At 37.0% G+C, this 27,405-nt stretch overlaps 1 protein-coding gene across 8 annotated transcripts in view; it reads left to right on the top strand.

Moving 5' to 3' along the window:
* Window positions 1-27,405, top strand: part of ADGRB3 (adhesion G protein-coupled receptor B3) — a 468,139-nt gene that overhangs the window by 236,162 nt on the left and 204,572 nt on the right. For all 8 annotated transcript variants that reach the window (XM_057418854.1, XM_057418850.1, XM_057418851.1 and 5 more), the window contains one exon: window positions 3,555-3,663. In XM_057418854.1, the coding sequence (XP_057274837.1) occupies window positions 3,555-3,663 (109 nt within the window). The remainder of the gene's footprint in view (window positions 1-3,554; window positions 3,664-27,405) is intronic.

Here is a 27,405-nt window from a genome sequence, read left to right as displayed (position 1 = left end):
GCATGACTAGGAAGGGAAAGATCACGACTTTTCACCATTCATTCAAACCTTGCAGTGGACATATGACGCTGCAGCTGACACATTGTATTTTAGACAGAAATCATATTTTTCTTTTGTTGTTTTTCTGTTCCTGTATGTAAGAACCAGCTACAAAACCAAAGTATGTCATTTTCCTTAGTGATGTGGACGGAAGCAGCAAAATCACATGGGTGTGAGCAGTTTCCATAAACAGCACCAAGATATTAACCAATATTAAGCAGTTATTTCAGCCCATTACTGAACAAACAGGGTAATACTCCTTATATTATCAGCCTTGTCTTCTTCTACCTCCACCCTTACTCATACCATGTCCACCATCCACAAAGATAGGTGATGACAGCGCCTAAGAGGTAGTTATGAGAATGTGAAGGTAAGAGAGGGAACAACAAATCTCCAGTTCCCTTCACTCATGGCTGCTGGTAGAAGTGGTGTTGAAAAAAGGGAGAGGAGGGTATTTCTACTTTTCTTTATCTCTTTCTCTCTGCCTGGTAATTCATTGTCTCGCAGACCAGAGTACAAGACTGGTAGGCAAGCAGGAACATATGCAAGCACCAAGATGGGCTGAATGTAGGAGTAGCTGCCTGCTGACAAAGGTGGGGAATTCACTATATCTCAGATTCCTCATCTGTGGCTCCCACAGAAGTCATACCCCTGGTCTTGTTACTGTTCATTGGCAGTTACACAAGCAGACTCTAAAAAACTGTTGAAGCAAGCAGCACTTTATACCAGCTAGGAAGGGTGAGCTGGATTCTTAAGTACTCATAAGATTCCTTTTTTCTTTCATTGCTGAAAAACAAAACAAAACAAAACAAAGCAACCCCCCAAACCAAAGCAAAAAGTCAAACATAAACGAAAACAAAAACAAAAAAAACCCAAACCAAAAACAACGACAAAAAAAAAAACCACAAAAACCTTCCTATACAAAATATTATTTTCTGCTATATTTTGCATGTAACACTGAAAACTTATGATTAACCAGATTTGGATTTTAAGCCAGAAACAATATTCTTTGAAATTATTAAATCCTGTGTGAAGACTTTTTAAGTTTTTATTTCAAAATCAAGGTAAGAATTGAACTTGAAAAAAAATGTGTGCAAGTAATTACGTGCTTTGAATAAAACCTACTGCAAACACTCTTGACTCATTTAAAAAAGAGTAAAGGTTCAGCCTGTTTCTGGTTCAGCCACTCAGCTGGCTTTATTTTTAATTTTTTGGCAATTAAACATTACAAACCAAGGGGCAGTCTAGCCATTTTTTTTGTCAGTTTGTATGATTTTCTTGAACTCCACAACTACTGTTAGCATAGACCACTAAGCCTGTTTTCTGGATTCTTTGCTGGAAAGAAAATCTTACCCACTGTAAGCAAATTGCTGACTTTCTATCAAGTACACAGCTGCAAAGCCTCGGCATATCTTTTTTGGTTTTGTTTTTTTCCTAGATTAAATGCTAGCAGTTTATACCATTAATTGCAGGTCATATATCATTCAGGTAAGAGGCACTCACTTTAATACTTGCCTTTTGTTAAGAACTGGTGTAAAGCACTGCACACAGGAAACCACTTCAAGTCTACAATACCTTAATTTATACTGATGTTTCAAAACACAGGGGCTATTCTGCATATTCTTCATCACCTTCTGCTGGCATCTTACTGATTGACTGCTACTTCAAGTATATAAAAATTAAGAGTACCTCTGTAACACTGACTGTTCAATGGTTTCTGCTGATGTTATTAACTATAAAATTTTTTGCACAAGAACCAGGGTGAAAAAAATCTTTTACTGAAATGTATACTTAATACATAATGTGTGAGTGTGTGTGCTATGAATGAGATGGATGCAAAACTCACATTTACTACCTCAGTAGCTCGTCATTAGAAAAACAGAAATTAAGTCTCTTTCACCTGATGCAGCATTTACAACCTGTTAGGGTCATAAATGTCACAACAGATTCTTCATAAAAATGGTATTGCTGCCTGACCTTTTATAAAAAGATCCATGGAGAAAACAAAGCATGTTGTGAAATTCTCTGTCCTGAAATAGGCACTATGGATCTAGACAGATAAAGCAAGATGAAGATGGAGTGCAGCATGCTGGAATTTATAGTCTTTATAGGCATTTTTTAGAGTCTGTGGTTGTGATAGTGGAAAGAATGGGTTGAATATTGCTCATAAAGTGAAATTTGGGCATCTCACTGATACGAAGAAGAAAGCACTGTGAACAGGTTATCCATTCTTTTTTCTATCACAAAATACTGTATTACTGAAAATTGTCCTGTTCGTAGCAGCCCATAAAAACTAAAAGTGTGGGGTATTTTTTATGTATGTTATATGAGCAGATTTTTTAAGCTTATTAATAACTATTTTGATATTTAATGCAGTTTTGATGATGCATCATTATTGTTGAGCATAAAAGTTTTTTAATGCTTTTGTGATCACAGTAGCTTACAGCTTTGCAGATAAACTGTATTTCTTGGAAATGTGCTAGTCCTTACCATTTCGAAAATTATACTGAGAGGCTGTAATAGCAATGCAAAGGCAACTGCAATTCATCTTACTTTACTGTGCTGAGTTCCGGGCTCCCCAGTGCAAGACATGGACATAGTGGAATGATCCCAGTGAAGAGCTATGAAGTTGTTTAGGGAATTGGACCATCTGATATGCCAGGAGAGGCTGAAAGAGCTGACACTATTTTGCTTGGAAAAGAGAAAGCTCAGTGGGGATCCTATCAATATTAAAAATTCCTGAGGGAACGGGGAGTAAAGAAGACTGAGCCAAACTCTTCTCAGTTGTATTCAGTGACAGGACAAGAAGCATGAGAGAAAAATTAAAATACAGCAAAAAAACACCCCAACTTTTTCACTGTTAGAGTGATTGAATGCAACTGGCTCCAGCGGTCTCCATTCTCGCAGATGTTCAAAATGCAACTGCATGTGGTCTCAGACAACCTGCTAGAGCTGATCTTACTCTGAGCAGGGGATTGAACTAGATGATTTAAAGAGGCCCCCATATCAGCAATGATAATAGTATTACGAGTAAAAATTTGTATTATTTAAGTATTTATGAAAGCAGCAAAAGTTTATCATGTGAAGAGGCCATGGTAAGATTCACTTCCAGCTTTTTGTGTAAATAGTTCTGAAGTTACTGAAGATATATTCCAGAGGAAGGAAGAATATTTTAATTAGAATTATGATGGAATATAAAATGCTTTCACCATTAATGAAAATAAAGTCCAGTAAAAATATTTTTTTTGATAAATGCAGTGAGCTACAGCAAACATTCCACAGTTCAGTGCAAAGCTGATTTCATGTAGTTGTATGGGAAGCAGAATCTGTTCACATGAGGATCTAATGACAAAATGGCTGGTTTACAGTGAAAGCAACTGTTTGGTATTGAAACATGGGAAGAGCAGTTTGACTATTTTCACATTTCATTTGATTGCACTTAGACTTTATTTGAACTTGCTACTGCAAAGGTTTTGATATTATACTTAGTGACATGTCTGACCTTCCTTTGTTAGATCTATCTGGGTTCAGTGGAGTTAATGCAGGTGATTGAAGATTTTATACACATTGTTGGAATGGGAATGATGGACTTTCAGAATTCATACCTAATGACTGGAAATGTAGGTAAGAAATAGGAATTTCTTCTATCAAATTTATGACCTATTGAAAATCAGAAATTGCAAGTATGTACTATAAGGTTGCTGCTTTGATCACAATCCAGACTGGGCTGCTCTTCTTCCTCCAGATTATCTCTGTTGCTTGGTTATCTCTCTTCTGGTTTAACACATTTGGTATGCCTTACACATTGGACTTCTTTTTAATTGAATCTGAAGACCTAATCAAAGTTTCAGACTCTAAAGAAAAATCAGAAAATACTCACCAGAATATATGAACTGGTATATTGTCCTGGTTTCAGCAGTAGCAGTCATTTTTTCTCCTTCTTGGTAGCTGGTGCAGTGCAGTGTTTTGACTTTCAGCTCGGGAACAGAGCTGATAACAAGGATGTTTTGGTTTGGCCAAGGACTTTGTGAGCCTCATGCTCTGCCAGGGAGGAGGGGAAGCCAGGAGGAAGCAGAGACAGGACCCCTGACCCAAACTGACTAAAGAGGTATTCCATACCACAGCACGTCATGCCGAGGATGTAACTGGGAGTTAGCCGGAAGGGCTGGGAGACTGCAGGGTTGGAGGAGGTATCGGTCGGAGCTTGGTCGGGCTTGGGGGGCGAGTGATCGGTCGGCTGGTGCTGAGGTGTTGTATTCTCTTCCCTTGTTATTTCCTTTATCATTATTATCACTGATGGAGCAGTAGTGATTTGTGTTATACCTTAGTTACTAAACTGTTCTTATCTCAACCCGTGGGAGTTGCATTCTTTTGATTCTCCTCTCCGTCCCTCCGAGAGCAGGGGGAGGGCAAGAAAGGGGGGGGGGAAGTGAGCGAACGAATTACCTGACTGGGTTTAAACCACGACATATATGTTAAAGAATTTCCAGGATATACAATGTTTCAATGGTAATTTAGAAAATCATGCCAATTAAGATAATAATTATATACGTAATAGCTTGAAAAATGATTTTTTTTGACATTATCTCTTTTAATAGTCTGTTCTCCCAAAGAACAGGTTTTTCATGTTATGATGTAATATAATCAGCGTAGACAGGTAAACAATAATTAAAAATTTAGTTTCCGGAATAGTTAAAGCCTATAGATTCTTACATCAGTTCTTTCTATGTATGACAGTTTCAAAATTTTATTCAGATTTGGTTTTCAAACATTTTTTTTTGTCAGTGGAGAGTTGCCAGGAAATATAATCAAATAATAACAAACATGAAATACAGAAATACTTACGAACTGAATTCCAATTATTATAGCCAGAAATGCTTCTGCAATATTGCAGCATCTTATTAAAAATTCAACTAAAATAGTTAGTCTGAAAAGCTATTTTCTCAGCATTTTGTCTTTGCTTCTTATCTTCTTTATTCAATTAACTTTCTATAGCTGCATTTTCATGATGCCAAGAAAGTATTAGGTAGCTCTATGAAATGGACAAATTCAAGATATGTTTTTCTGGTAGGAAAGCTTCTGGTTTCAACATATTCTTTCGGATTTTCAGTTAGCATCTTCCTGCATCTTTATGTCAATCAGTTCTTCAGAAAGTCATTAAAGTTACTTAGAAAATACAGTCATTTAGAAATTAGTTGGCAGAATAAAGAAGAAAATTTTTTCAACTGTCCCTATTGCAAATATAACGTAATGTGCAATAATAAATATTTGTTATTGTTCTCCTGTTCATATTTACAGTGACAGGCTTGGAAACACTAACCCGTGCAAGGCATAGCCTTGTATTGGAGACATGTCAAAGAACTCACCAAAACCAACTCTGGCAGTCTTAAAATGTTTAAAACATTTCAGTAGACAGCATGGGTATCTTCAGCTTTTAACCAGTGATTTTTTTATTTCTTTTGTTTACTGTTTGTGCTGTAATAACACTTAAAGCTTCTTTCAAGTTGTCAGTCCTTCATTATGCTAGACCCAGCAAGAATTTATGAAGAAAAGTATCTTTATTGAAATGCTTGTTTCATGGCAGTTTTATGACAAAATAAAAAGATAAGATTATTTAAAGAGCACAGCCCATTATGCTTGCCATGTTGTCCTGATCTGTTTGTCCTTTGGCAAACGGAAAAAAAAAACACTTCACTGGAAAATATTTTAAGAAGATACATTCCAATAATCTGTGTCTCTAGATATTCATGGTTTCAAACAGTTAAAAACAAGGACTTTCCAATTGAACCAGAAATTATGCTATGCTCTGTCTAGTTGTCCTGGGTTTAGCAGTAGCAGTCAATTTTTCTCCTTCTTGGTACCTGGTGCAGTGCTGTGTTTTGACTTTCAGCCTGGGAACAGTGCTGATAACACTGATGTTTTCAGTTGCTGCTCAGTAATGTTTACTCTGACCAAGGACTTTCTGAGTCTCATGCTCTGCCAAGGCGGAGTGGAAGCCAGGAGGAAGCAGAGACAGGACACCTGACCCAAACTAGCCAAAGAGGTATTCCATACCACAGCACATCATGTCCAGGGGGGTAACTGGGAGTTACCCGAAAGGACACGGGGTCTTCTGGGTCAGACTCATTTTTTGGCAGGTGGTATGGTATTCTCTTCCCTTGTTATTTTCTCTTATAATTGTTGTTGTTGGTGGTAGCGGTGGTGATTTGTGTTGTACATTGGTTGCTGGACTGTTCTTGCCTCAACCTGTGGGAGTTGCATTCTTTTGATTCTCCTCCCCATCCCTCCAGGACCGGGGAAGGGGAGAGCCCTCGGGGTGGGGGGGTGCTGTCCTCGACTGTTTCCAGCCTAGCACCACTCACTGAGAGTGAGTGAACAAGCTGTCTGGCCGTGTTTAAACCACAACACTAGTCTAGATAACTGCATAATTTTAACAGTCCCTTTTTAATTATCTTTCTCTTCGCACATGTAAGTTATTTTTAGGCACTCAGGAATAGGTCTGTTCTTAACTATATAACCATCAAAGGAATAGAAAGAAACTGAGAAGAGTAAATTAATTTATAAGTTTATTCTTACTACCTAGCTCTGTGCTTTGACATACTGGTGTGTTTATCCTCTCATTGCTGGTCAACCATCAAAAAAGGACAGCTTCACTGCTGTGCAACTCATTGACCAGAATACTTGCACTCAGGTGAAATGATAAGATGGGGACTCAAGATTGTTATCAGCAAGAATTTCTTATTTTTGTAAACAAAGAAGGAATGTGTCTGGAATAATTCAGTTTTAATGTAGTTATCCTCAGGGGGGCTGGCATAATTGTATCTGACTGACTATGTACTCAGAACTTGGGGAATGTTTATGTTGATCTCAACTGAGAGGAATGAACTGTGCAGTTGTTGTCTTCATTTTAATTCTGCTGTACCAACAAGTGTTTAAAAATGTCTGTGGTCTTATTTTATTATTTGTAATAAAATAGCAAACACATTTCATGCAGGAAGAAGATATGTGCATAAAGGAGGCCCAAGTTTTATATATTAATCTTTAAATAGAACTATCCGATACTTACTCCATAGTTATTTGACATAAAATATTCCTTCAGATATTTTAAATGCCTTTTGTTGTATTTTCATTTTAAAGTCACTTTACAATTCAGATATATGAGAAAAAGGATTCTGTACTAAAGATGAAATACTGCTTCTTGTCAGAAAAAAAAATCCAGTTCTTCAGCAAATTTCACACTATATTAAGCTTTTGGTTTCCTTCCACTAATTTCAGTTTACAAGTTCATTTCTAATTGATAGGCACTATAGTGATTCATATACAATTTGAACATCTAATCACGCTTGACAGATATGCTAATCTCCTGTGATCCCACACAGATGGAATTGTATTTTATCCTTTCAAGGTACAGAAGCAAGTTTCAAGACACAGAAGCAAGTAGCTGTGTTTTAACAAGTTACTACACAACAGCTACACTGCAGTGACCATCCACTGCATAGTCACAGCTCATGAAACATGGGAAGTTATGAATGTTACATTAATGGTATGGTAGGCTAGACCATACCACATTATTATACACCTGAAAATAGTTAAGAAATTCCATAAGGACATTTGCCATGCTACTGTTAAACTTTTCAGTGTGGTGGCCTTTATCTCAAATTTTTCATTGCTTCTGAACAAAACATCGGAGACCAGTTCCAAGCCCAGATGATCTGTGCTTTGGGGTTCATTTAAGCAGCTCGATCAAATGAAATGTATTACCATTAACGTGGAGCCCATGTCCTCTTAGATCTTCTCACAAGGACTGAGAGTATGCTATAAAAATATTAACAAATGCAAAAGCAACAATTTGCTTTGATTGATAGTGCACGGCTGGGACAGAGGGTATTTGTTTTCTTTGTGTGCGCTCAGTTCTATATTATATTCCTCTAGGAAATGATTAGGTGAAATAAAAGCCTCTGATAGGGGATGAAAGCCTCCTTCCTCATCCTGCTCCTTCTCTTCTTCCTCCTCCTCACCCTCCACCTCCTCCTCTTCTTCAGGACCTGCTGAGCCCAGGAGAAGGATAGTGTGAAATAACAGCATCTTGTGCTACCACACAGTGTCCCTGAATTAGCTGAAAGCACAGACCCACCTGCAAGGTTACAACATGCAGGGGGAGAAAAGCTTTTAAACCATATTACCATTCTATGTTAACTACTTGCTTTCAGATTTCTCTGTTTTAAAAGGTGAGTTACTGATTTTAGATCAAAGAATTTATCTTGGCTTTTAACAGCCTTTTGAACTTTTTTGGAGAGCTAAAGGCCTAAATAGATCCACCTAAGGGCTTTGGGTGATTTAGGGGTCACATCACAGTATACTATTAAGAATTTTGAAGAAATGTACTAAAAGATGGCTAAATAGCTATCAAGAAATATAAAGGGAGCAGTAATTAGGAGATACATATTTCTATGGCAAATTAGGATTTTTTTTTGTAAAAAAAAATTTCCCTCTATTGTGAAATAAATTTCATTAGAAGCAGACAAAATAATGGAGTGTCTATCTGTCAAAAATAAAGCTTACAGCTCTTAGAAGATATTAGAAGGAACACCAAATAATCTTGAAGTGCAGTGTGTTTTCATGGATGTTACTTAGAAGTGACAGAAAATAAACAGAATTTTTAGCATGAGAAAAGCCACTTTGTGTTAATGTTAATCTTATGAGTACTGATGTTTGAGTGATAGTGATGTTCCAAAATTGCAGATATCACCAAGTTATTTAGACTAGTCAAAGAGAGGAAAATCTGAAGATCTGCAGGAGGTATAGCAAAATGAAAAGAGAGTATCTACTGACAGATAAATTCAGTGTTGACAAAGTATGTAAGAGGGACTATTTCAGACCATACATAAGGTAGGAATCCAAGAAAATTCAGTAAAATTCCTGTTGTGGTTTAAACCGAGCCAGACAGCTCGTTTACTCACTCCCAGTGAGTGATGCCGGGCTGGAAGCAGTCAAGTCCCATGTCCTGCCCCCCCTCCCCCCAGGGGCTCTCCCCTTCCTCACTCCTGGAGGGATGGGGAGGAGAATCGAAAGAATGCAACTCCCACAGGTTGAGGCAAGAACAGTCCAGCAACCAACGTACAACACAAATCACCACTGCTACCACCAACGACAACAATGATAAGAGAAAATAACAAGGGAAGAGAATACAACACCTCAGCACCAGCCGACTGATAAGTCACCCCCCCCAGCCTAACCAAGCACCGACCGATACCTCCTCCAACCCTGTAGTCCTAGCCCTTTCGGGTAACTCCCAATTACATCCTGGGCATGACGTGCTGCGGTATGGAATACCTCTTTGGTCAGTTTGGGTCAGATGTCCTGTCTCTGCTTCCTCCTGGCTTCTTCTCCTCACTGGCAGAGCATGAGGCTCAGAAAGTCCTTGACCAGACCAAAACATCAGTGTTATCAGCTCTGTTCCCAGGCCGAAAGTCAAAGCACAGCACTGCACCAGCTACCAAGAAGGAGAAAAATGACTGCTACTGCTGAACCCAGGACAATCTCTCTTTTGAGCAGAGCTCAGAGAAAAACAGAATTTGTGTGAAAAAAAAAGCAGCCTAAAGAAGGTACAGATTTGGGAGGTTGAGTTTTTTGCTTTGTTTTGTTTTTTTTGTTGTTGTTGTTTGTATGTTTGGAGTTTTTTTTTTCAGTAGCCATCACCTGCAATGCCCTTCTCAATTGAGATTATATGGTTGTGATTCATTGCACTTTCTTTAAGCATCACAAAGTTTACCAAAGTTACCCTAAGCTTCCTTTACATTCAAGGGAAACTGTTGTTCAGGAGAGCAATTCATATCATCTCAGACATCTAAAGTAAGGGCATGGGTTGCGTTCTGCAAGTTTTTCTGCTGGCAATGAAAACCTCCTAGTGACTAGCTTAGGCTTGAATGATTCATGCCATCTAAAGCAAAGAGGAGTGCTACCTTGTGAGTAAATAAAACCTGTGAAAACAGAAAGGTTCAGAGCTTCATGATAAAAAAATGTAACAGATTGAGAACTGAAATGATTAGAGTAGATATTTGAGAAGAGATTGTAGAAAAGGACTAGATGTACATAACTGAAAGCTGAATGAGAAGAGAAACTAGGCTGACATCTCTGTTTAATCTTGCTCACAGGAAAAATGACGTTTCTTAACTAAACTGTACATTGGAACATGTAATTCTGAATGCGCATGAGGTCAAAGTCTTAAAAGCAATAAAATAAAAGCAAGTAGACATCTACATGGTGAATGCAGCTAGCTATGATATATGAAAAAATGAAAAGTTATAAGATATGTTTCCAGGCATAAATAATTTTCTAACTAATTTATCTCTACTTCAAAATGGCTTCCATGACACTGGTACTCAGATGATTAACCTTATCCAGTGTAATAATATAAATTTTCATTCAAGACTTCATACTTAGCTGCTTAGATAAGATTTATAAGTATTGGCTGAGAGAAAAGTCTGACTTCTGCTTTTGCAGACAGTCTAGGACGCCACAGGGGAGAAAATTATTTTAAACGAGAGTCTGTTGTCCACTGTCTTTGTATACTTTCTTGTTCCCCCTTCAATTTTCCATTCCATGTTCATATCCATTAAATTTATCCCAAAAGGTTAAATAATCCAGCAGGCTTATGGAGGCTATCTTAAAATCTTCCAGTCCTAGCTAGAGATACATAGAAATGTTAGTGGTGAAAGGAGTTTTCAGAGATGTACCCACTCTAGTTGTAAGACAAAAGCAATGATAGACCTGCTGAGCTTTGGGAATCCTAGAAAATGAGCAAGCTGGATTTTTATCTCTTACTGTGGGTTCTTTCACCTTTTCCCAAGGTAAGACTTGTAGGTCTTGTAAACGGTAGATCCTGTTCATACTGTCTAGAAACTTCTCCACATTATATGGTTATTATACTATCCTAATGTTGTCTTCCTAGTCTGCTTATCTTTTTTGTATCAGAGTTAGTCATGTGTATCTTAAATGCAGCACTGGACTAATATATACAAAGAGACTAAATTTGTTTTAATATTTGAAAGGGGTTTTTTTCAAATATATTAAAAAAAATTAAAAAAGACCCCACAACATTGGTGCTAATTTGTCCAAAGGTGTAAAGAAACGTTTAACATTTTCAGTCAGGAAACAAATATTTTAATAACTATATGGGTATATACTCAGAATTAATTTGTAATGAAATTGCTACTTGTTCTGAGGATGCATAATGCTAAAGCATAGTATTGTGAATTTAGAAGTGGATATGTGTGGTTATTAAAAATTCAGCTGGCAAATTTTCAACATTTTATCCCCATAGAAAGGAAATTGGACCTGTCAGAAAAATTAAAGTGCAAATTCCATAGAATGGCTCAAAACAGCCATTCAGATCTCTTTCCTGTTTCCATCAAGTTATTCCAGAATACCGTATGTTTTTGCAAAGCAAAATTTAGGTGGACAGCCTTATTGTACTTATAATTTTTAAGAAGGTGATTGGGAATCATTTTTGTAGTGCATCATAGTTCGTGTGTAATATCTCTGTAATAATTATTATGTTTGTTTTGTCAGAACAAATTTTATCAAGAAAAAAATTAAATGATTTTGCAAAGCAAATACATCCCTAATAGATATAAAGACATAAGTCCCCTTCAGTTCGCAGAGTATTTGTATTCTCTTCAGATTTCTACATAGCTTTTGAATAACAAAATATTTATATTTAGCTAACAATAATTTTTTATATTTTATTACATAATTTTGCTATATGACTTTTGCTACTTTTCTTTATCTTAATATCCAATTTTTTCTCAAAACAGCCTGAAAGAGTCAGTGCCCATCATCTTTCAGGCTAGAATCAGCTTTTATGAATGTGACTATAAACATGAATCAGAAAGGACTAAGTGCATGCTTGAGAACTGTCCCACAGTTGTCCATACTTTTTAATTCCTGGCACCTACCCAAACAATGTCGAGGCATGGTTCAAGGGGTAGTCCCAGGTAAGAAACCAGTCCTGGTAGGCATAATTAATGTTTTTCTCATTGTACTGTGCTGCATAATTGGTTAAACTTTGTTCTTGTATAGCAGGCATGGTAGTCAGAGCAGTTGTAAGTAAGTCTCTTTTCACTTATGTAAGTCTCTTTTCACTTATGACTTTGGCTCCTGGTCCTAATCCTCTGTTTCACACTGAGATGTAGCCCACCAGTCTTTCCTGCCCCAAACCTGCATTCTGTCAGTTGAAATGAAAGTGGGAATCTGTCACATTTCTTACTTCACTCCGCAAAAAAAAATCCACTTCAGCTCCCAAGACTCGTACACAGCCAGTGTCACCCACCTCTTTTCCTATTCTTCATTTCCCCTAAAAATACATAACAAGTTTCTTGTAGCGAAAGGCTACCAGAAGAGACAGTTTTCAGAGAAAAATAGACAAAAGGATAGAAAAACTACAGAGAAAGGTCAATTGGAATTGTTTTATTCTCCTTTATACTCCTACTTACTATATATTCATATAATTTCATTTGCAGCAGCCTCAGGATTTCCTTGATCAGATCAATATGTTGTCTTTCAGAAGACTCAAGCTTTCTCCACTGATTAAACAGGAAAATCTTCATGCACGCTTTGAAGGTCTCACTCATCCTAGCACCTGAGTGTCTGAAGTAAATGCTTGAGAGCTCGTATTTCTTTCTCAATATCAAATAAGCTCATTAAATGATTCCCGTTCCCTGAAAAATTATCTGTGAGCAGTGCATAAAAGGGTGGATTTTTTTCTCTCTTTTTCTAAATCTGCATACTCAGTGATCCTGAGGAAACGCCTCAGTTACTTAAGATTAAAAATTACTAATATCAAGAAAATGTGTATATGAATCTTAGCAAATGATCTTCAAAATGTGGCTAAAAAAAATCTAACTTAATTCTATTGTTATATTCTAAGTAATAGTAATAGTTCAGGAGTTAGTTTTGTGTATTTTATTTATTAATGGTAATTTTATTTATTAATGGTAAAGCTGAATAAATTAACCATTCAGTGTTTTTAAATGGGTGCTGTAGAAAATGTAGGAAACTGGAATAATCTAAGCTGTTTCCCTTAGCTGCTTTATACTAAGTAAGATACAGTGGAGTAAAAGGTTCTAATGAAATGGAAACTATAAAACATACAGACATCCAGGATTCAGTCTAATTAAAGAAAGACAAACACCACCACCTGAAACAGAAAGCAGTGTCTGAAGCCATTTGTGCAAATAACTTTTTACAGATTTTAAGTATATGTAACTTAGATTCTTGTATCATTCCTAAATTTCTATCTCTAAACTCTTTACTGAATTACTCTGTTTATAGACCCCTTTTTACATGAGCAATTGACAGCTGATATTTTCTCAAGGGATCATGTGTTTTATGACAGGCCATTTTTTTAACAGGTGAACATAAGTGTTGCCCTGAGAAACTAATTATCTGATTTTATTTACTCCTTTGCCTCTGACAGCTGCATCTTTAGGTAACTCCCAGCCATTTCCAAGTAGAAGGAGGCTTAAGAGGGTAGAAATTAAGAGTTGTTGGTGGTAGCTTTGCGTTAATGAAGTAAATGCACACCGAGGAGGCAATAGTCCAGTGTCAATACATTCCAGACAATACAGTCCTCCCCTTAAACAGGGGAGGCACCAGAGTGTCAGTCAGATAAGATGCAATTCTGCACAGATTGATGACTCATTATGGGATTTTGTGTCTTTGTAAGGCAGACACCACAAGAACATCCAGCTAGCATCTGGTGGTACACCAGCTAGAGGTGGTCAGCTAGAGGTGGTGTGGCTAAGTACTGTAAATAGCAAAGTTCACCATCAGTTTTAATGAATTCTACAGGGTTTTGTTACTCAGTCACTACTGAAAATGAAAGAAAATTACACAGAGCGACATTAAAAATCCACAAAATATAAATTAGTTAAAATAGGAATAAAGCCAAGGAAACATACTTTCATCTGGTAAAAACTAGCAAAAAAAAGTGGAAATAGACTGATTTCCTACCAAACAAAGCAGAAAAGTGAGAGAAAGATCTATCTAGACTAATAGACAAATCAGCCTGCTGCGATGATTTCCTCAGTGAAGACTGTAGGTTTTATTTCCAAACAGCAGTACCCATCTGCCTTTTTCAAAATGTATTGATGGCTTGGCTTCACAAGCGAAGATTTGGGAAGGGCTTTAACCACGCTTACTACAAGCACGATGACCAAGGGCATGTGGGATATGCAAATCTGGTTGGAAAAAGGGTGCTTAGGCAATCAGGAAGTGTCCGACCAGAACTGTCATCTCCTGAGCAATCTTGAGCTACACATGCGCCGGTCCGCCTGCATGCAAGGTTGGAGCTGCAGCTTCCCATGCACCTTGTCACCTACTGTTTTAACCCTCGCCTGTTCATACAGATAAGTGAAAATAAGCCCTTCCAGCCTGCACAGTGGATTTTTTAGGTGAGGTGCATCTTGCGCAGAACTGGCCCCACCCTTTACACCTGAGATTTAACTGCCAGGGCCTAGCTAGCTAGGACGGTGACAGCAAAGTCCGCAGGTCATAGGTTTTGTAAGAGTGTCCTTCTCTTCGATGGAGGACCATACAAAGCTAGATGAGCTCCATCTGCCCGGGTTTGAAGATAGGAGTTTTCCTTCTCCTGTGAGAAAGGCCTGTCTTCACTAACGAAGATTCAGGAAGGGCTTTAACCCACACATTTTGAGCAAGACTGTCATTTCCTGGGTCAATCTTGAGCGACCGATGATGCAACAGCACAACATCAAGTGTCTAGGGGGGAATCTCACTGAGAGGCGTTCAGACATAAGCCTGCAGATGGTAGCCTCGTGCCAGTGGCTTCTCAGCCAAACGCACACACCAGGGGTCTGAACCTGCAGTTCCTCTTGTACTGAGCAGGATTACTATTGAAACAACACATCAGCAGTATGGTAAAACTAACCTGTCTCATGTATACCCTGGAAGTAACATAACAGATGCTTCCTGGAAGTTGCATAACAGCCAGGGAAGATTTAGATTGGATATTAGTAAAACATTCTTCACCAAGAGGGTGATCAGGTACTGGAACAGGATTCCCAGAGAAGTGGTTGAATTACTGTTCCCGGAAGCATTAAAAAAAACATGTAGATGAGGCACTTGGTGACATAGTTTAGTGGTGGTCTTGGTAATGGTTGGACTTGATGATCTTAAAGGTCTTTTCAACCTAGTTAGTTCTATGATAACGAGGTAACAAACTGGATAAGCCTTTTGTATTTTTTTCAAGCTTTGTGAGTGCGTTGTTGGATTATTAATAGCAGAGAAAAATATTTTTATGGTAAATAATTATTTTAGCAGTGGAGTTATAAGATATTGTTGAGATCAAATGTCAAAGCCGTGTAAACATATGCAGATATAATTCTGAGTAATTACGTTTCTGCCTGTGTAATTATTATTTTTTTTTAATATGTAGAGTTGGAGAGTATATGGACCACAGATACTCTGCAATTCTATTAAGATCAGGTTATATAATGGTGACAGAGCTAACCATGTCAGTAAGATCAGTTCAGAGCATCCCAAAGCACCCATGCACTTGATTGGCTAAAATCAAGAACAGGGTCTGAAAGTTATGAAGTGTCTTTTGTACCTTGTGATTTCTAAACCCATAAATTCATTCATTTCATGGTTTTTGTTTTGCTTTCCTTTGACTTCAGCTGTGAGTTTGAGGACCCTATTTGCTGCTCTGTCTCAAGGCTGAGATAGGGGATCTTTGAGAATGTTTGTGATATAAATCAGAGGACTGTTCTACTATGGGTGAATATAGCTTCCCCTCCTTCTCCCCCATTGGAAAATTTCAAGAGAAACTCTGATAAGCGTTTTTCTTTTTTTTTTTTTTTTACTCCTCCTCCTCTAAGTCTTTACAGTGCTAAGAAAAATGTTTTCTCACTCAAAAAATTTGGTACAACTCTGTGGCCTGCAGTGTTTGAATGGTACCAGATGCAAGGAGAGCAAATGCTTAAATTGCCCATCAGTGGTACCAAATAGCTTGATATTGTTGTGGTTCTTTTTCTTTTTTTGTCCTAACAAACACTGTCCACATACATTGAGATATGCAGTCAGCCACAGGTAGAATTTTTCTGTAAAATAAGAATATAGTTTGGGAAATGATCTTACAGAAAAGAAATCTGATCTCATTACATGAATGACTTTTCATATAATCTATGGGTCAAAGCTTATGCTGTTCTTTGATGACGATTATTTTGTGGTCATTTTTTTCTAACTTATAAGGTCTTCCACTTTGTCATGGTTTCAGCCCAGCCAGTAACTCAGAACCATGCAGCCACTCTCTCGCTCTTCTTCCCCTTCCTCCCCCCTGCTACAGGAGGGATGGGGAGGAGAATCAAAAGAATGTAACTCCCACAGTTTGAGATAAGAACAGTCCAGTAACTAAGGTATAACACAAAACCACTACTGCTATCACCAATAATAGTAATGATAAGGGAAATAACAAGGGAAGAGAATACAACCGCTCACCACCTGCCAACCGATACCCAGCCCGACTGAGCAGTGATTACCTTACGGGTAACTGCCCCCAGTTTCTATACTGGGCATGACATGCTGTGGTATGGAATACCTCTTTGGCTAGTTTGGGTCAGGTGTCCTGTCTCTGCTTCCTCCTGGCTTCCACTCCTCCCTGGCAGAGCATGAGACTCAGAAAGTCCTTGGTCAGAGTAAACATTACTGAGCAGCAACTAAATACATCGGTGTTACCAGTGCTGTTTCCAGGTCGAAAGTCAAAAACACAGCACTGCACCTTCTACTAAGAAGTAGAAAAATGACTGCTACTGCTGAACCCAGGACACACTTTTAGTGCAAATTTCATTAGTTAATAGTTAGCAGTGTTAGTTATATGCCGTTTTTTGTAATTTGTTATAAAAATCTTATGGCCTCACTGTCTTCCATTACTCAGTAGTCAAGTGTCTTGAATAGAGGTAGATTTCAAGTACATCCATGGGAAAATAGTATATTATTATAGTAAGTTGTCCAGAAATTACTGTCTCTGGTCTTGTTGTAGAGCAGCATACCTGGAATGTGAGCTGATCTCAAAGGTAAATAATTGGAAACCCATTTCTATGTGTGTAAATTGTGCCCTTTGGTGAAACATATTTCTTCCCTATATTGGCACCAAAATCTCATCGCCGATAAAGCAGAGGAATGAAAAGAGTCTGGCTTGCCCAAGGGGAAGGAACTGTGGAACAGTAATCAGGATGATCGGATCTTCAGGGATTGGCAGTCAGGCAGGCTGCTGCATCTGTGCATACAAGATTTCTCTCATTTCTGAGGGAAACATTTATCAAAAATACAGCAAGCTTATCCCCTCCTTTCTCATTTTTACCTCAAGAGGGTACAATATGTTCATAAAGATTAAAGGGAATATCTCTTTTTGCCATTAAGTATCTTAGATTCTTCATTGCAGAACCATAGAATGAAAGTTTTTAATGCTCATTTAGCTTTGAAAACTATCTAGGCAATGAAATATAATGGTCTCCATTCACAGTCAACAATCACAAAGAAAAGTTAATTTTTGCAAAATGACTGTCATTTAACTTTGCCAAATTGAACTTACACCTGTTTCTTGGATGAATAGTTCCACTACTACAAAACATGGCCAGTGATTTTATACTACATCATCTATTTTACATTCATGGTTGCACTTAGAAATAATTTTCAGAAGTTAAAATTATAGATATCCAAATCTCTCATAAACTGAAATGGGAGAGACTCTACATCAATAGGATAAGACATTCAAATATGACACTAGTTCATCTACTTAGAAATGGTACTCAACAGCAAAGCTTAGAGAAGGTTGAAGTGTTTATGTTTACATTGTTTATTATTTGATTTGACAAGGTATTAGAGGGAGTTTGCTGAATATATGTGTTTGTTCTTTAAATGTACTTGAAGTGTGCATTTAGGGATTTTCTTTTAAAGCTTGGAAAATAGGGAGGCAAGTGACTGTGTAGGAATTTAGCCATTTTTCATTCTTGTAGGCATTTGTTAGAATATTTTCTTGTGCTTGTAATTTTTTAATCTGTCAACTATCAGCATATTTGTTCATGAGCTTTTTAATGTATGGTTTGAGGGATTCTCTGTCTAGTGAGTCACATATGCATTCTTTTATGATTGTTTTCTTTCCGCTATATATATAATTTCTCTTGATAGCATCGGCTGCTGAATCCAGATTTTTACCTGTCACTCAGCATTCTCTATTCTCACATTAATCTGCACTGTCACTGATGTTAGCATTGTTTAAAGTCTTTCCTAGCCATAGCTGGGCATGAAATGGTATTGTTCAATCTGCGGTGCTAGGAGGGGAGGAGTGGTTTTGTTTGGGTTGGCGGGGGGGTTCGATTCCATTAAACCAGCTTAAACAAAGTTATGTTACCTCCCAGCTATGGTGGAGTTATCGCAGCTAAGCTAAGAATGGCTAAATTGGCAAAACACTGTTTTGTTTCTTCACAGCATTTGAACCTCTTGGTGGTACAAAACAGTAAGACCCAGTGTTTATATTACCATCTTAATATTTTATGGTAAAATAGTTTCCTTTGGTAGAAGGTCCTTTCCAACTCTTAACTATTCTATGATTCTAATTATCTAAATGGGTAGGATTTTTTTCATTCACATCAAATCTGTCGAATATTGAGGTTTGGGCTAAAGCTGAAAATTATTCTGTAGATGGTGACTACAGTTTTCTCAGGAATGTAAGAAAAACAAGGCCAAGATGCTGTTCCAATGAGGTGGTTTTGTTCTCAATTTAATCATCTGGGCCCAGGAATTTAATCTGTGGTAGAAAGAACGAAACCTGAAGAAAGGCATAATATAAAAATTCTAGAAACATAACCTAAACATAGTAGTTCATTATTAAAAAGCCCCAGTAATTACTTGCATGGTAATTAATTAATTAAATAATTAAATAATTAAAACATACTTGCAGGTTTCTGTCCCACTTTTCTCCTATTTTATATATGATTTCCAATCTTATATACCTCTGCTGCATAATAAATTTTGCTTATTCCTATTTATATGATTAAACTAGCTGCTTCACTTAACTGATTTTACTTCTTATATTGCTTGTGCCAGATTCTCATCAGTTCTATTTTTAATGTTTACATAAATGTTGGTGTAAGTTTAGGGAGAAAGTTCTTCTGTGTCCAATTAATTTCTTACTGCAAGCAGTGCAATCAGAATCTTGTCTCAGCACATGTACTGAAAGTCTCATTTGCTGAGTGATGACATTGAGCACCCTTTGAAAATGCTCCATTATCATTCAAATGTCCCTTTGCAATAAAAATAGTGTAACTGTCGAACTCAAATTTTAAAATCTTCAAGATTTAATTAATAGCCACAGTTCAGATCAAGTTAGGTCCAGATTATGCTCTCCACATCTGTGCTTTGAAATATTATTACATAACTTAGCATCCTTACACTGACCCTTAGCTTTGTTCTGCTTTCATTCAGTTTAGAAATTTTGTTATGAATGTTTGCCACCAGAGTCCAGTTAGTTTGGTTTCCAATAAAGCAACATTCAGATGTTTTGTGAGTAAGGACAGAAAACACATTTAGTACATCAAAAATACCCTATAAAAGTAATAGCACTGTAAAAACTACTCAGACAGGGGAAAAAAATAAAGAGAAAAAAAAAAAAAAAAGAGCAAGCAAGTTTCTGTCCAGCATCCTGTAAAATACTGTTTGTTGGGTAAAAATGCTGTAAACAGGCTATGGTGGGGAAAAAGGATAATATAAAATGGCACTTTTTGATTGTCCAGTTCTTTAGGTATGATTGGAGCTAGGAAAACCACCTTGACAGTGGATGTTAATTTGTAAGTGATCAAATAGTATTGGAAGCTAAGATTTTTTTTGTTTGTTTGTTTTTTTTCTGGCTATGTCCTAAAGCTAACTGTGGAGATAATGACAGTTATCTTGGACATGCATGGCAGTAACAGCAAAACTAGACTTGAGTGTAGAATACATGCTTCTGAATGATTTTGCAAAAGTATAGATTATTTTCAAACAGAATTATCAGAAATTCTCAGCAAATTAATAGCTTCTCTGGCATTTAAATTCAATCAACAGTTGATAGTGCGTTCAGGTACAAGAAGTTTATTAAAGCAATTATGTTGTGGTGTTGGTTCCCAAAAACTAGAGTTCAGTAGAAACCAGAAAGTCCACCACTGCTTCTTATTTCCTTATTTCACATTTAAAATACTCCATTTAAAAAGAATTTACCATGTTTTGTTTTTTTTTTTTAATCAACTAACATGCACAAACAGTCAGGAGTAAACTCTTTCTTTCCACTTTATATCATAAGTGTAATTGAGTTTTCTGGAGTATTGCACACTGTAGAATCAGATTTTAACTTTATAGAACTTCTACCTACAGGCAGTATTTCCAGGAAATAAAGGATATTTAGCCAAAGCAATATAGTTTCATTTTGGGGCTCCTATTCTGAATTTATATTTCATAAGGATACTGTGATGAACACCATAAGAAATGAAAGAAATAACAATAGCATTAAAACTAAAATTTATATTGGAATAACTGTAGCAGAAAATAGCTCGCATATTGGATGTTGTGCCAAAGAGACAGCAGAGTCATATCAGATGTATACATTAGTATTGCAAATGTCGCAGAGCCAGGCCTGGTGATAGCTCCTTTTGATGGCATCTGTTGTGCCTCAGGAAAACCAGAGATGTTTTCTTATTCACAGTAGTTTCTACAGATTAACTGTTCAAAGTGGTTGTTCTCTATTGCATGCAAAAAGCAAAAGTGAAGGCACTGTAAGGGCATCTGAAAAGTTGACCTGAATGAAAACAGATTTTTTTAAGAATCAGGAGACTATCTTCTGCAGGTGAAATGCAATGTCATATCTTGATTTAAGTATTTTGACCAGATTCTGATTGGCTTTGACACTGAATTCAAAATAATGTACTTGCATTTTATGTACTTGATTGACAGCAAGGGTTACTCCAGTATTTCTAAAATGCTGTTTAAGTTCACTATGCAGTATATACAAAATTCAGATGATTTTTTAAAACCCTGAGAAGGCAACACAAAGAACCCTTATTAGGCATCTTTACCTTTCTCTGTCAAATACACTCAAAATTAATGGCCATGTAAGGCAACTGAATTCAGACAAAGGAAATGGGAATGGTATAACATTTTTTCAGCTGACTAGCTGACTCCTAGTTTTCATTCCTTTCTTAGCTACTTGGATCTTTTTGATTCCTCCTTCTATAATTTTGATAAATATTAAAGGCCTCTCATCTGCAGGGAATGGGAGGGAAGAAGCAGGGGGTGCTGGAGATGGGATGACCAGAACTGGATAACAAGAGCTAAGCACAAGGTTCATGTGCCATAGTAATTCATGTGATTGTATTATAACAGCTCATAATAACCAAGTTATGTCATTCTTCATAGGCCAAATTTTCTAGCTAGATTTTTTTTTAAAGCATCTCCTCATTGTGCGTTTTTTTTAATTGAAATGTCTATAATTACTCTGAGATATTTGTCCTGAGTTATTAAAGTTAATTTAGAATTCAACAATGTTAACAAGTAAATCAAACTCAGTATAATTAGTATTACTTACTACTTATATTGGATAGTGTCTATATGTCCCACTGAGGTACTGAATTTTTGTTCTGCCAGGCAGAATGTAAACAATCTAAATAAAGCATGTGTGCATTATCCTGACAATTAGATTTCACAGTACCCCAGGACAACTTTTTACAATCCCTTAAACAAATCTTAATCCTCTTTATCTCCTCCATGGAGAACATTCAAGATGAATTAGACATGCCTCCACAAAACAAAGATCTAGTTATGAATACCTGTGAGGAAGGTTAGACTCATAGCTTGAACACGAAACTGAGACACAAGAGACCTGTGTTTCTAACAGTTCTGTTTCAGATTTTCTGTGTGACTTTGCTCAATCCTGTCTTGAAAGCATTTACCATGTAGACATTTCAGCACCACCTTATCAGGTGCTAGGTTCAGGGAGAAGCAGGGATGCCCTGTGAGGGAAACCAAGAGACGACAGGGCATGCACAGTGGCCTTGCTGGCAAAGATGAGGTTCCACAGCACGCAAACAAGAAGAGCAGAGGAGGTTTGTGATGGAAACTAGGCACAGCTAATATGCCAGATCACCAGGCAAGCCCATGGTGATGAATCAGATCTGACATCAAGCCAGGAAGTCAAATCACAGCACCACAGTGAGGATCTGGTACCTGTGCAAGCCCTCAGTGATAAGGCAGGTCCTTGACTTTGGCACCAAATCCATAGATCAAGGCTCAGACAATCAGAATGTATGGCCATGCACAACCACATCTGGTTCAGCTTAAGTGTAACTCCTGAGTGAAGAGGCACAGACCCCCACCTCTCACAGTTCTTTTGACACTGGTCTGATCTAAGTTACAAAGTCACATTATATTGGAGCCTATAACTGAGTAGGGGCAGCTAAAGCTGTAGAGGTGTGTGTGGTGGGGGTGCACTGGCTTATAACAGTTTAGTCTCCAGACTGAATGCAAAATTCAAAATGGAAGATGTCCACTAGAGAATTAATTTCACACTGACCAGAAAATGCTAATATGAATTCTTTCTGTCTCCTATATTAGTGGAGTCAATAATTTAGCAACCACTAATTTGAGGCATCTCTCTGTTACCTGAAATGAAATAAGCAAACATACCTTTCTTTTGAACCCTAGGCTTATGTATTGTGCCTGTTGTCAAACTAATATATTCAAATACAGTTTTGGTCCTCCTTTCCTCCTAGATAGCTCAGGTTTTGATGGTGATAGCTTTGAATCTTAATAGATATCCTTGTCCAAGGTGAGGAAGGTATGGTTTATCATGCCTTCAGATGGGGAACTCCTCTTCTGAGAGGGATCTAAAATTGCATGCAGATCTTCCTAATTCAAATGGTCAAAACATTAGCTCAGTAATCTAACAGTCTAACAGTGTTAAGCCAGTAGTGCTTTCTCTGCCTTGATCAGGTTAAAAAAAAACAAAACAAAACAAAAAACAACTTCAGATGCATTTAATGAGGGAACCAGTCTGGTCTGTAAACATAGCTACAGGCTTCAGCTTTTTTGGGATCTTACCTGCTGCTCTAATTTCTCAATCTTAATGGAGCGGAAATATAAAGCAAGTGCTGAAAGGCTCTGATAGGAACAGTTCTGGGAAGGCAGGTGGATAAATTTGTACGTGCCTGGTGAATTGCTGTGAAAACAAGGGACACTTGCAAGCATTTCTTTTATACCTACTGTTTTGCAGGATATGGTGTTTAATCAGGCTTCACTTTTTAGGATTCACTAACCACTGTTATAATATTAATGTTCTGAGATTCTATGACAGAGTTCTCTCAGTCTTGATTTGCTCATAGTTGTATCTGGAAGTTCTTCAAGGTGCCATTTGGTATGATCAAAAAAGATGCTCAGTAATAAGATATAATAGAGATCTGTTTCTGTAATTAGAAACATATATCAATTCACATGCTTTGTTTCCTCTGTGTGTAGGTTTATACATCAAATCTCCTATTTCCATGCCTGAGAATTCACTCCTTATATCAGCTTTCAATATCCTGCATAATTTAGTTCACATCTTTCTAGATTTCTGAATTATAGGATTTAGTTGTCATTTCCCTACAGGTAATACAATGGCCATCTTGCCTTTGCTTCAATTTACTACTTCTGGGAAGCAATTATTCTGCCTCTACTTTTTAATAGTTCTTAGTGGATATCTGATCAGCAGTAAGCCTGATAAATAAATATAGAAATGAGCAATTTCTGTCAGTTTTTCTTCTTTCTCTTATTCTGATGACAGCTTCATCACCATCCCCACCTTCTGAGCTCACTATCTTAACATTATCTTCACTCTCACTCTTTTTCTTTAGCTATCAGTTAAAATCACCAGCAAAGACACTTTCTCCAGTCACCTTAGTGATTAGAAAATGCTTGGTTTCAGTGCCTTCCCTGTGCAGTCAATCTAAATTAGTGCTGCAGGTGCCCTTGACCCCTCAGTATTATCATGGTTTTCACGTTTATGTCAATAACATTAAACCTCATGCAGTTAAATGCCAGCTCATTCTATCTTCTGCATCAGCCTCCATCTTCCGTCTTGCTTTATGCTTAGTCTTTCTTTTCCTTGAGAAGGGCTTTGTGACAAGGCAAGAGTTGTTAAAGGAGACCTTAGTTTTATTAGTATGAATGCGCAGCAATAATAATAAAAAGGAATGGAAAAAAATAAAGCTGTTTCAGAAACACAGAGTACCTTGGATGAGGCTCTGGGTCTCTTTGGCTCTCCATGACTTCGTCAGTATAACTCCTAGAAGATGGAGTTGTCTTCTAGTTATTGAAATACGTCTTCCTACCATGTTTTATTTAAAGCATTTTTCTGAATAACTATGTATTTCAGGAAGCATTCCATTCATCATGAGACCACATCTTCTTCTGACTTCTCATAGAAGGATTGTTCACCTTTTCACTAGTTTAGTTGAGTTTTCTTCAAAATTGTGCATCAGATTTTAAAATTTAAAAGTGATTTTGTTCATGTTCCACATTGGAGAGCTGCAAATAGCCATATTCATCTTCAGTATGCATTAATTGTAAGAGTAACAATGACTAAAAATTATAAAAATGCTGAGATTATTATATTTTTTTCACCTAGTGACACATACAGAAATAGAGTATAGAACATGAAACAAATATATGATTATATCATATAATGCATTTCTGTACACAAACTATTTCTCAAGGAATAAACTTTAGTAGCTTCCATAATCTTTTTTGTTGTTTTTGTTTTTTTTTTTACGAAAGATTTTATTGTCCATAACAACAATTCTTAATGCTTTAATGCTTTATTTTACATTTTTATTTCCATGTCTGGAACAAGGAAAGATTTGGGAAAAAAAAGAATTGTAATCCTATGCTTAATCTGTTTTATCACTTAGATTTTTTATTATAATGAATGTACAATAAGGAACCACTCATGAGAATGTATAAGCATATGCGATGTTTCATGAGTCTGCATAATCAATATATTCCTGAGTTATTCCTTAAATACAGAATTTGGTACTGACCAACAAGAGTGCAGAAAATCAAAGGGAAACTTGCCTGCTGCATGTGAGTTTATTTTTTTAAAACTTATGTAAGTAGCAGAAAAGATCTGAGTGTTTATTAAATGCATCCTGATAATTGCCTGAAGCCATGCTGATTTCTAACTCATTCTAAATATTGTACTGGTCATATTATTGGTATGGTATCATAAACCTGGGACTTGTTACAGGCTTTTGGGGGCATATTCAGACATCATGCAGTTATGTGACTGCTTGTGTGTATACTTATTCTTTATATCATTTAAAGAACTGCAGTGGCTTGCAAGCTTAAAATACAAATTAGTTCACTAATTCCCTAAGGTGCTTATCACAGATAAATGTACTATTTTACAACAAAAAGGGTGACGGGTATCTCTCTTAGCTATTCCATTGCCTATGGAATGCAGAAGGGAAATAATCAGGCATCCCTGTTAAGGTAGCTTGATTAACCTAAAGCATTACTCTTATTCTTCAAACAGCAAGCCCATTTAAGGCAAAGTTTGCTTGATACTAAATGGAGGACTCATGCATATTTCATTCCTGACTAGTTAAAATATCTATGAAATGTCTACTTCTACTTCTGCCTACATCAGTAGTGTGTCTTGCTGCCCAAAGCTTGAACAGTCAGAGGGCAGCTCCTATGGGCTGATGAACTTCAGGGATGCAAGGGCACAGAAGGGTTATAGGAACATCCCTTTCTCGTCTGCCGGTGAAGAAGCAGGCTAACAAGGTTCTAATTTAAGAAAACATAATCTCTGTGTTGAAATTCATAAGAAGTAGTACATCTGTCATAAGAATTAGTAGGGGCGTTTTGACCATTGTTTGCTGTTGGCTAACTGTGGGGTGATGTGTATTATTTACTAGAGGGAAAACTACCTTCCTATGTTCATATAAGAGGATGCCACTTCACCACAGTCCTTCTGTTATACATAATCTTGTGGATGGTAAGAGGTGGATTTATCTTTGTACTGAGAGGATTTTAAAGGCCTGTTCAGATAGATGCAGAGTTCTGTAGCAAATCTAGAGATCCACAAAATGGTCTGCTTGAAAAGGGGGTTTCACCATTTGTGTTTATTGCAGTTTGTCTTTGAAGTGGCTAGAGCAAATCTGAGTATCATCTCCAATATGTTTATGTGGTTTTTCTATGATGAGTCAGGCAAGACTTTTTTCCCTGTGTATTGAACATAAGCTGAACTGAATGAACTTATTTATTCTGTGATAAAACCAAAGGTTTTACATTTAGGATTGATTGAATAATTCTGTATTGTATAAATGTGATTCTAAATGGGTGTTCTTAAAAAAGATGTTTGCAGAAATATTTAGTATTCTGAATTTTAATAAAATTCTTCCCATATTCTTTATTCTGAAGATATCCTTGACTATGGCAATTCTAATCATCACTATTTTACCCAGAAATAAATTTAACAGTAGCTGTTCTAGTAGAGCATTATAATATCCACTGTCTGAAATATCAAAACTGTTGTGTGGTTAACTCAAGTTTACTAGATGCTGAATAGTATATAGAGAATCATAGAAACATAGAATAGTTAGGGTTGGAAAGGACCTTAAGATCATCTAGTTCCAACCCCCCTGCCATGGGCAGGGACATCTCCCACTGAACCATGCCACCCAAGGCTCTGTCCAACCTGGCCTTGAACACCATCAGGGATGGGGCATTCACAACTTCCCTGGGCAACCCATTCTGGTGCCTCACCACCCTAACAGTCACCACCCTATCTAGTATGCTGTCAATGGGCAAGTCAAAATAGGACAGGAAAAGAGCAACTGATGCATACCAATTCTCTTTTGTCTGTTCACTGAAATGCAAATTCAGAGTTCTAATTTATTGCTCTGACAGGGAGGGTTAAACAGAAGTTGACACCTTATGCTAGTCCCATAAATTTCTGTATCTGGTTTTCCAATTCAGTCAAGGCACTGATGCCTTTTAAAACAATTAATTCCCATTCATCTGTGTCATAAATAATTGTAAATTAGGCATCAACATAGTTACTGTGATGGTAACAAACCCAGAATGTTGCCACTTATGAGACAGGAGATTCAAAACTAGTGTTGTGCCTCTTTTGTAAATACATGAATGCTATAGAATTCAGACTCAGATTTTGAGCATCTTTTCTAAAAGTTTTGGTTCAGTCTTTGATAAGGAAGGAGATCAACTGTTTAATTTGGCTTGTGTTATAATTTTGAAACTTAAATCTCTACTGTGAGACCTGAAGTT

The sequence above is a fragment of the Pezoporus wallicus genome, unplaced genomic scaffold (genome assembly GCF_028554395.1).
Source record: "Pezoporus wallicus isolate ANWC-B61680 ecotype Strahan unplaced genomic scaffold, APGP_CSIRO_Pwel_v1 contig_4901, whole genome shotgun sequence".
NCBI classification, from domain to species: Eukaryota; Metazoa; Chordata; class Aves; order Psittaciformes; family Psittacidae; genus Pezoporus; species Pezoporus wallicus.
The sequence above is the reverse complement of the archived record's forward strand: the minus strand, read 5'-3'. Positions and strand labels throughout refer to the sequence as shown.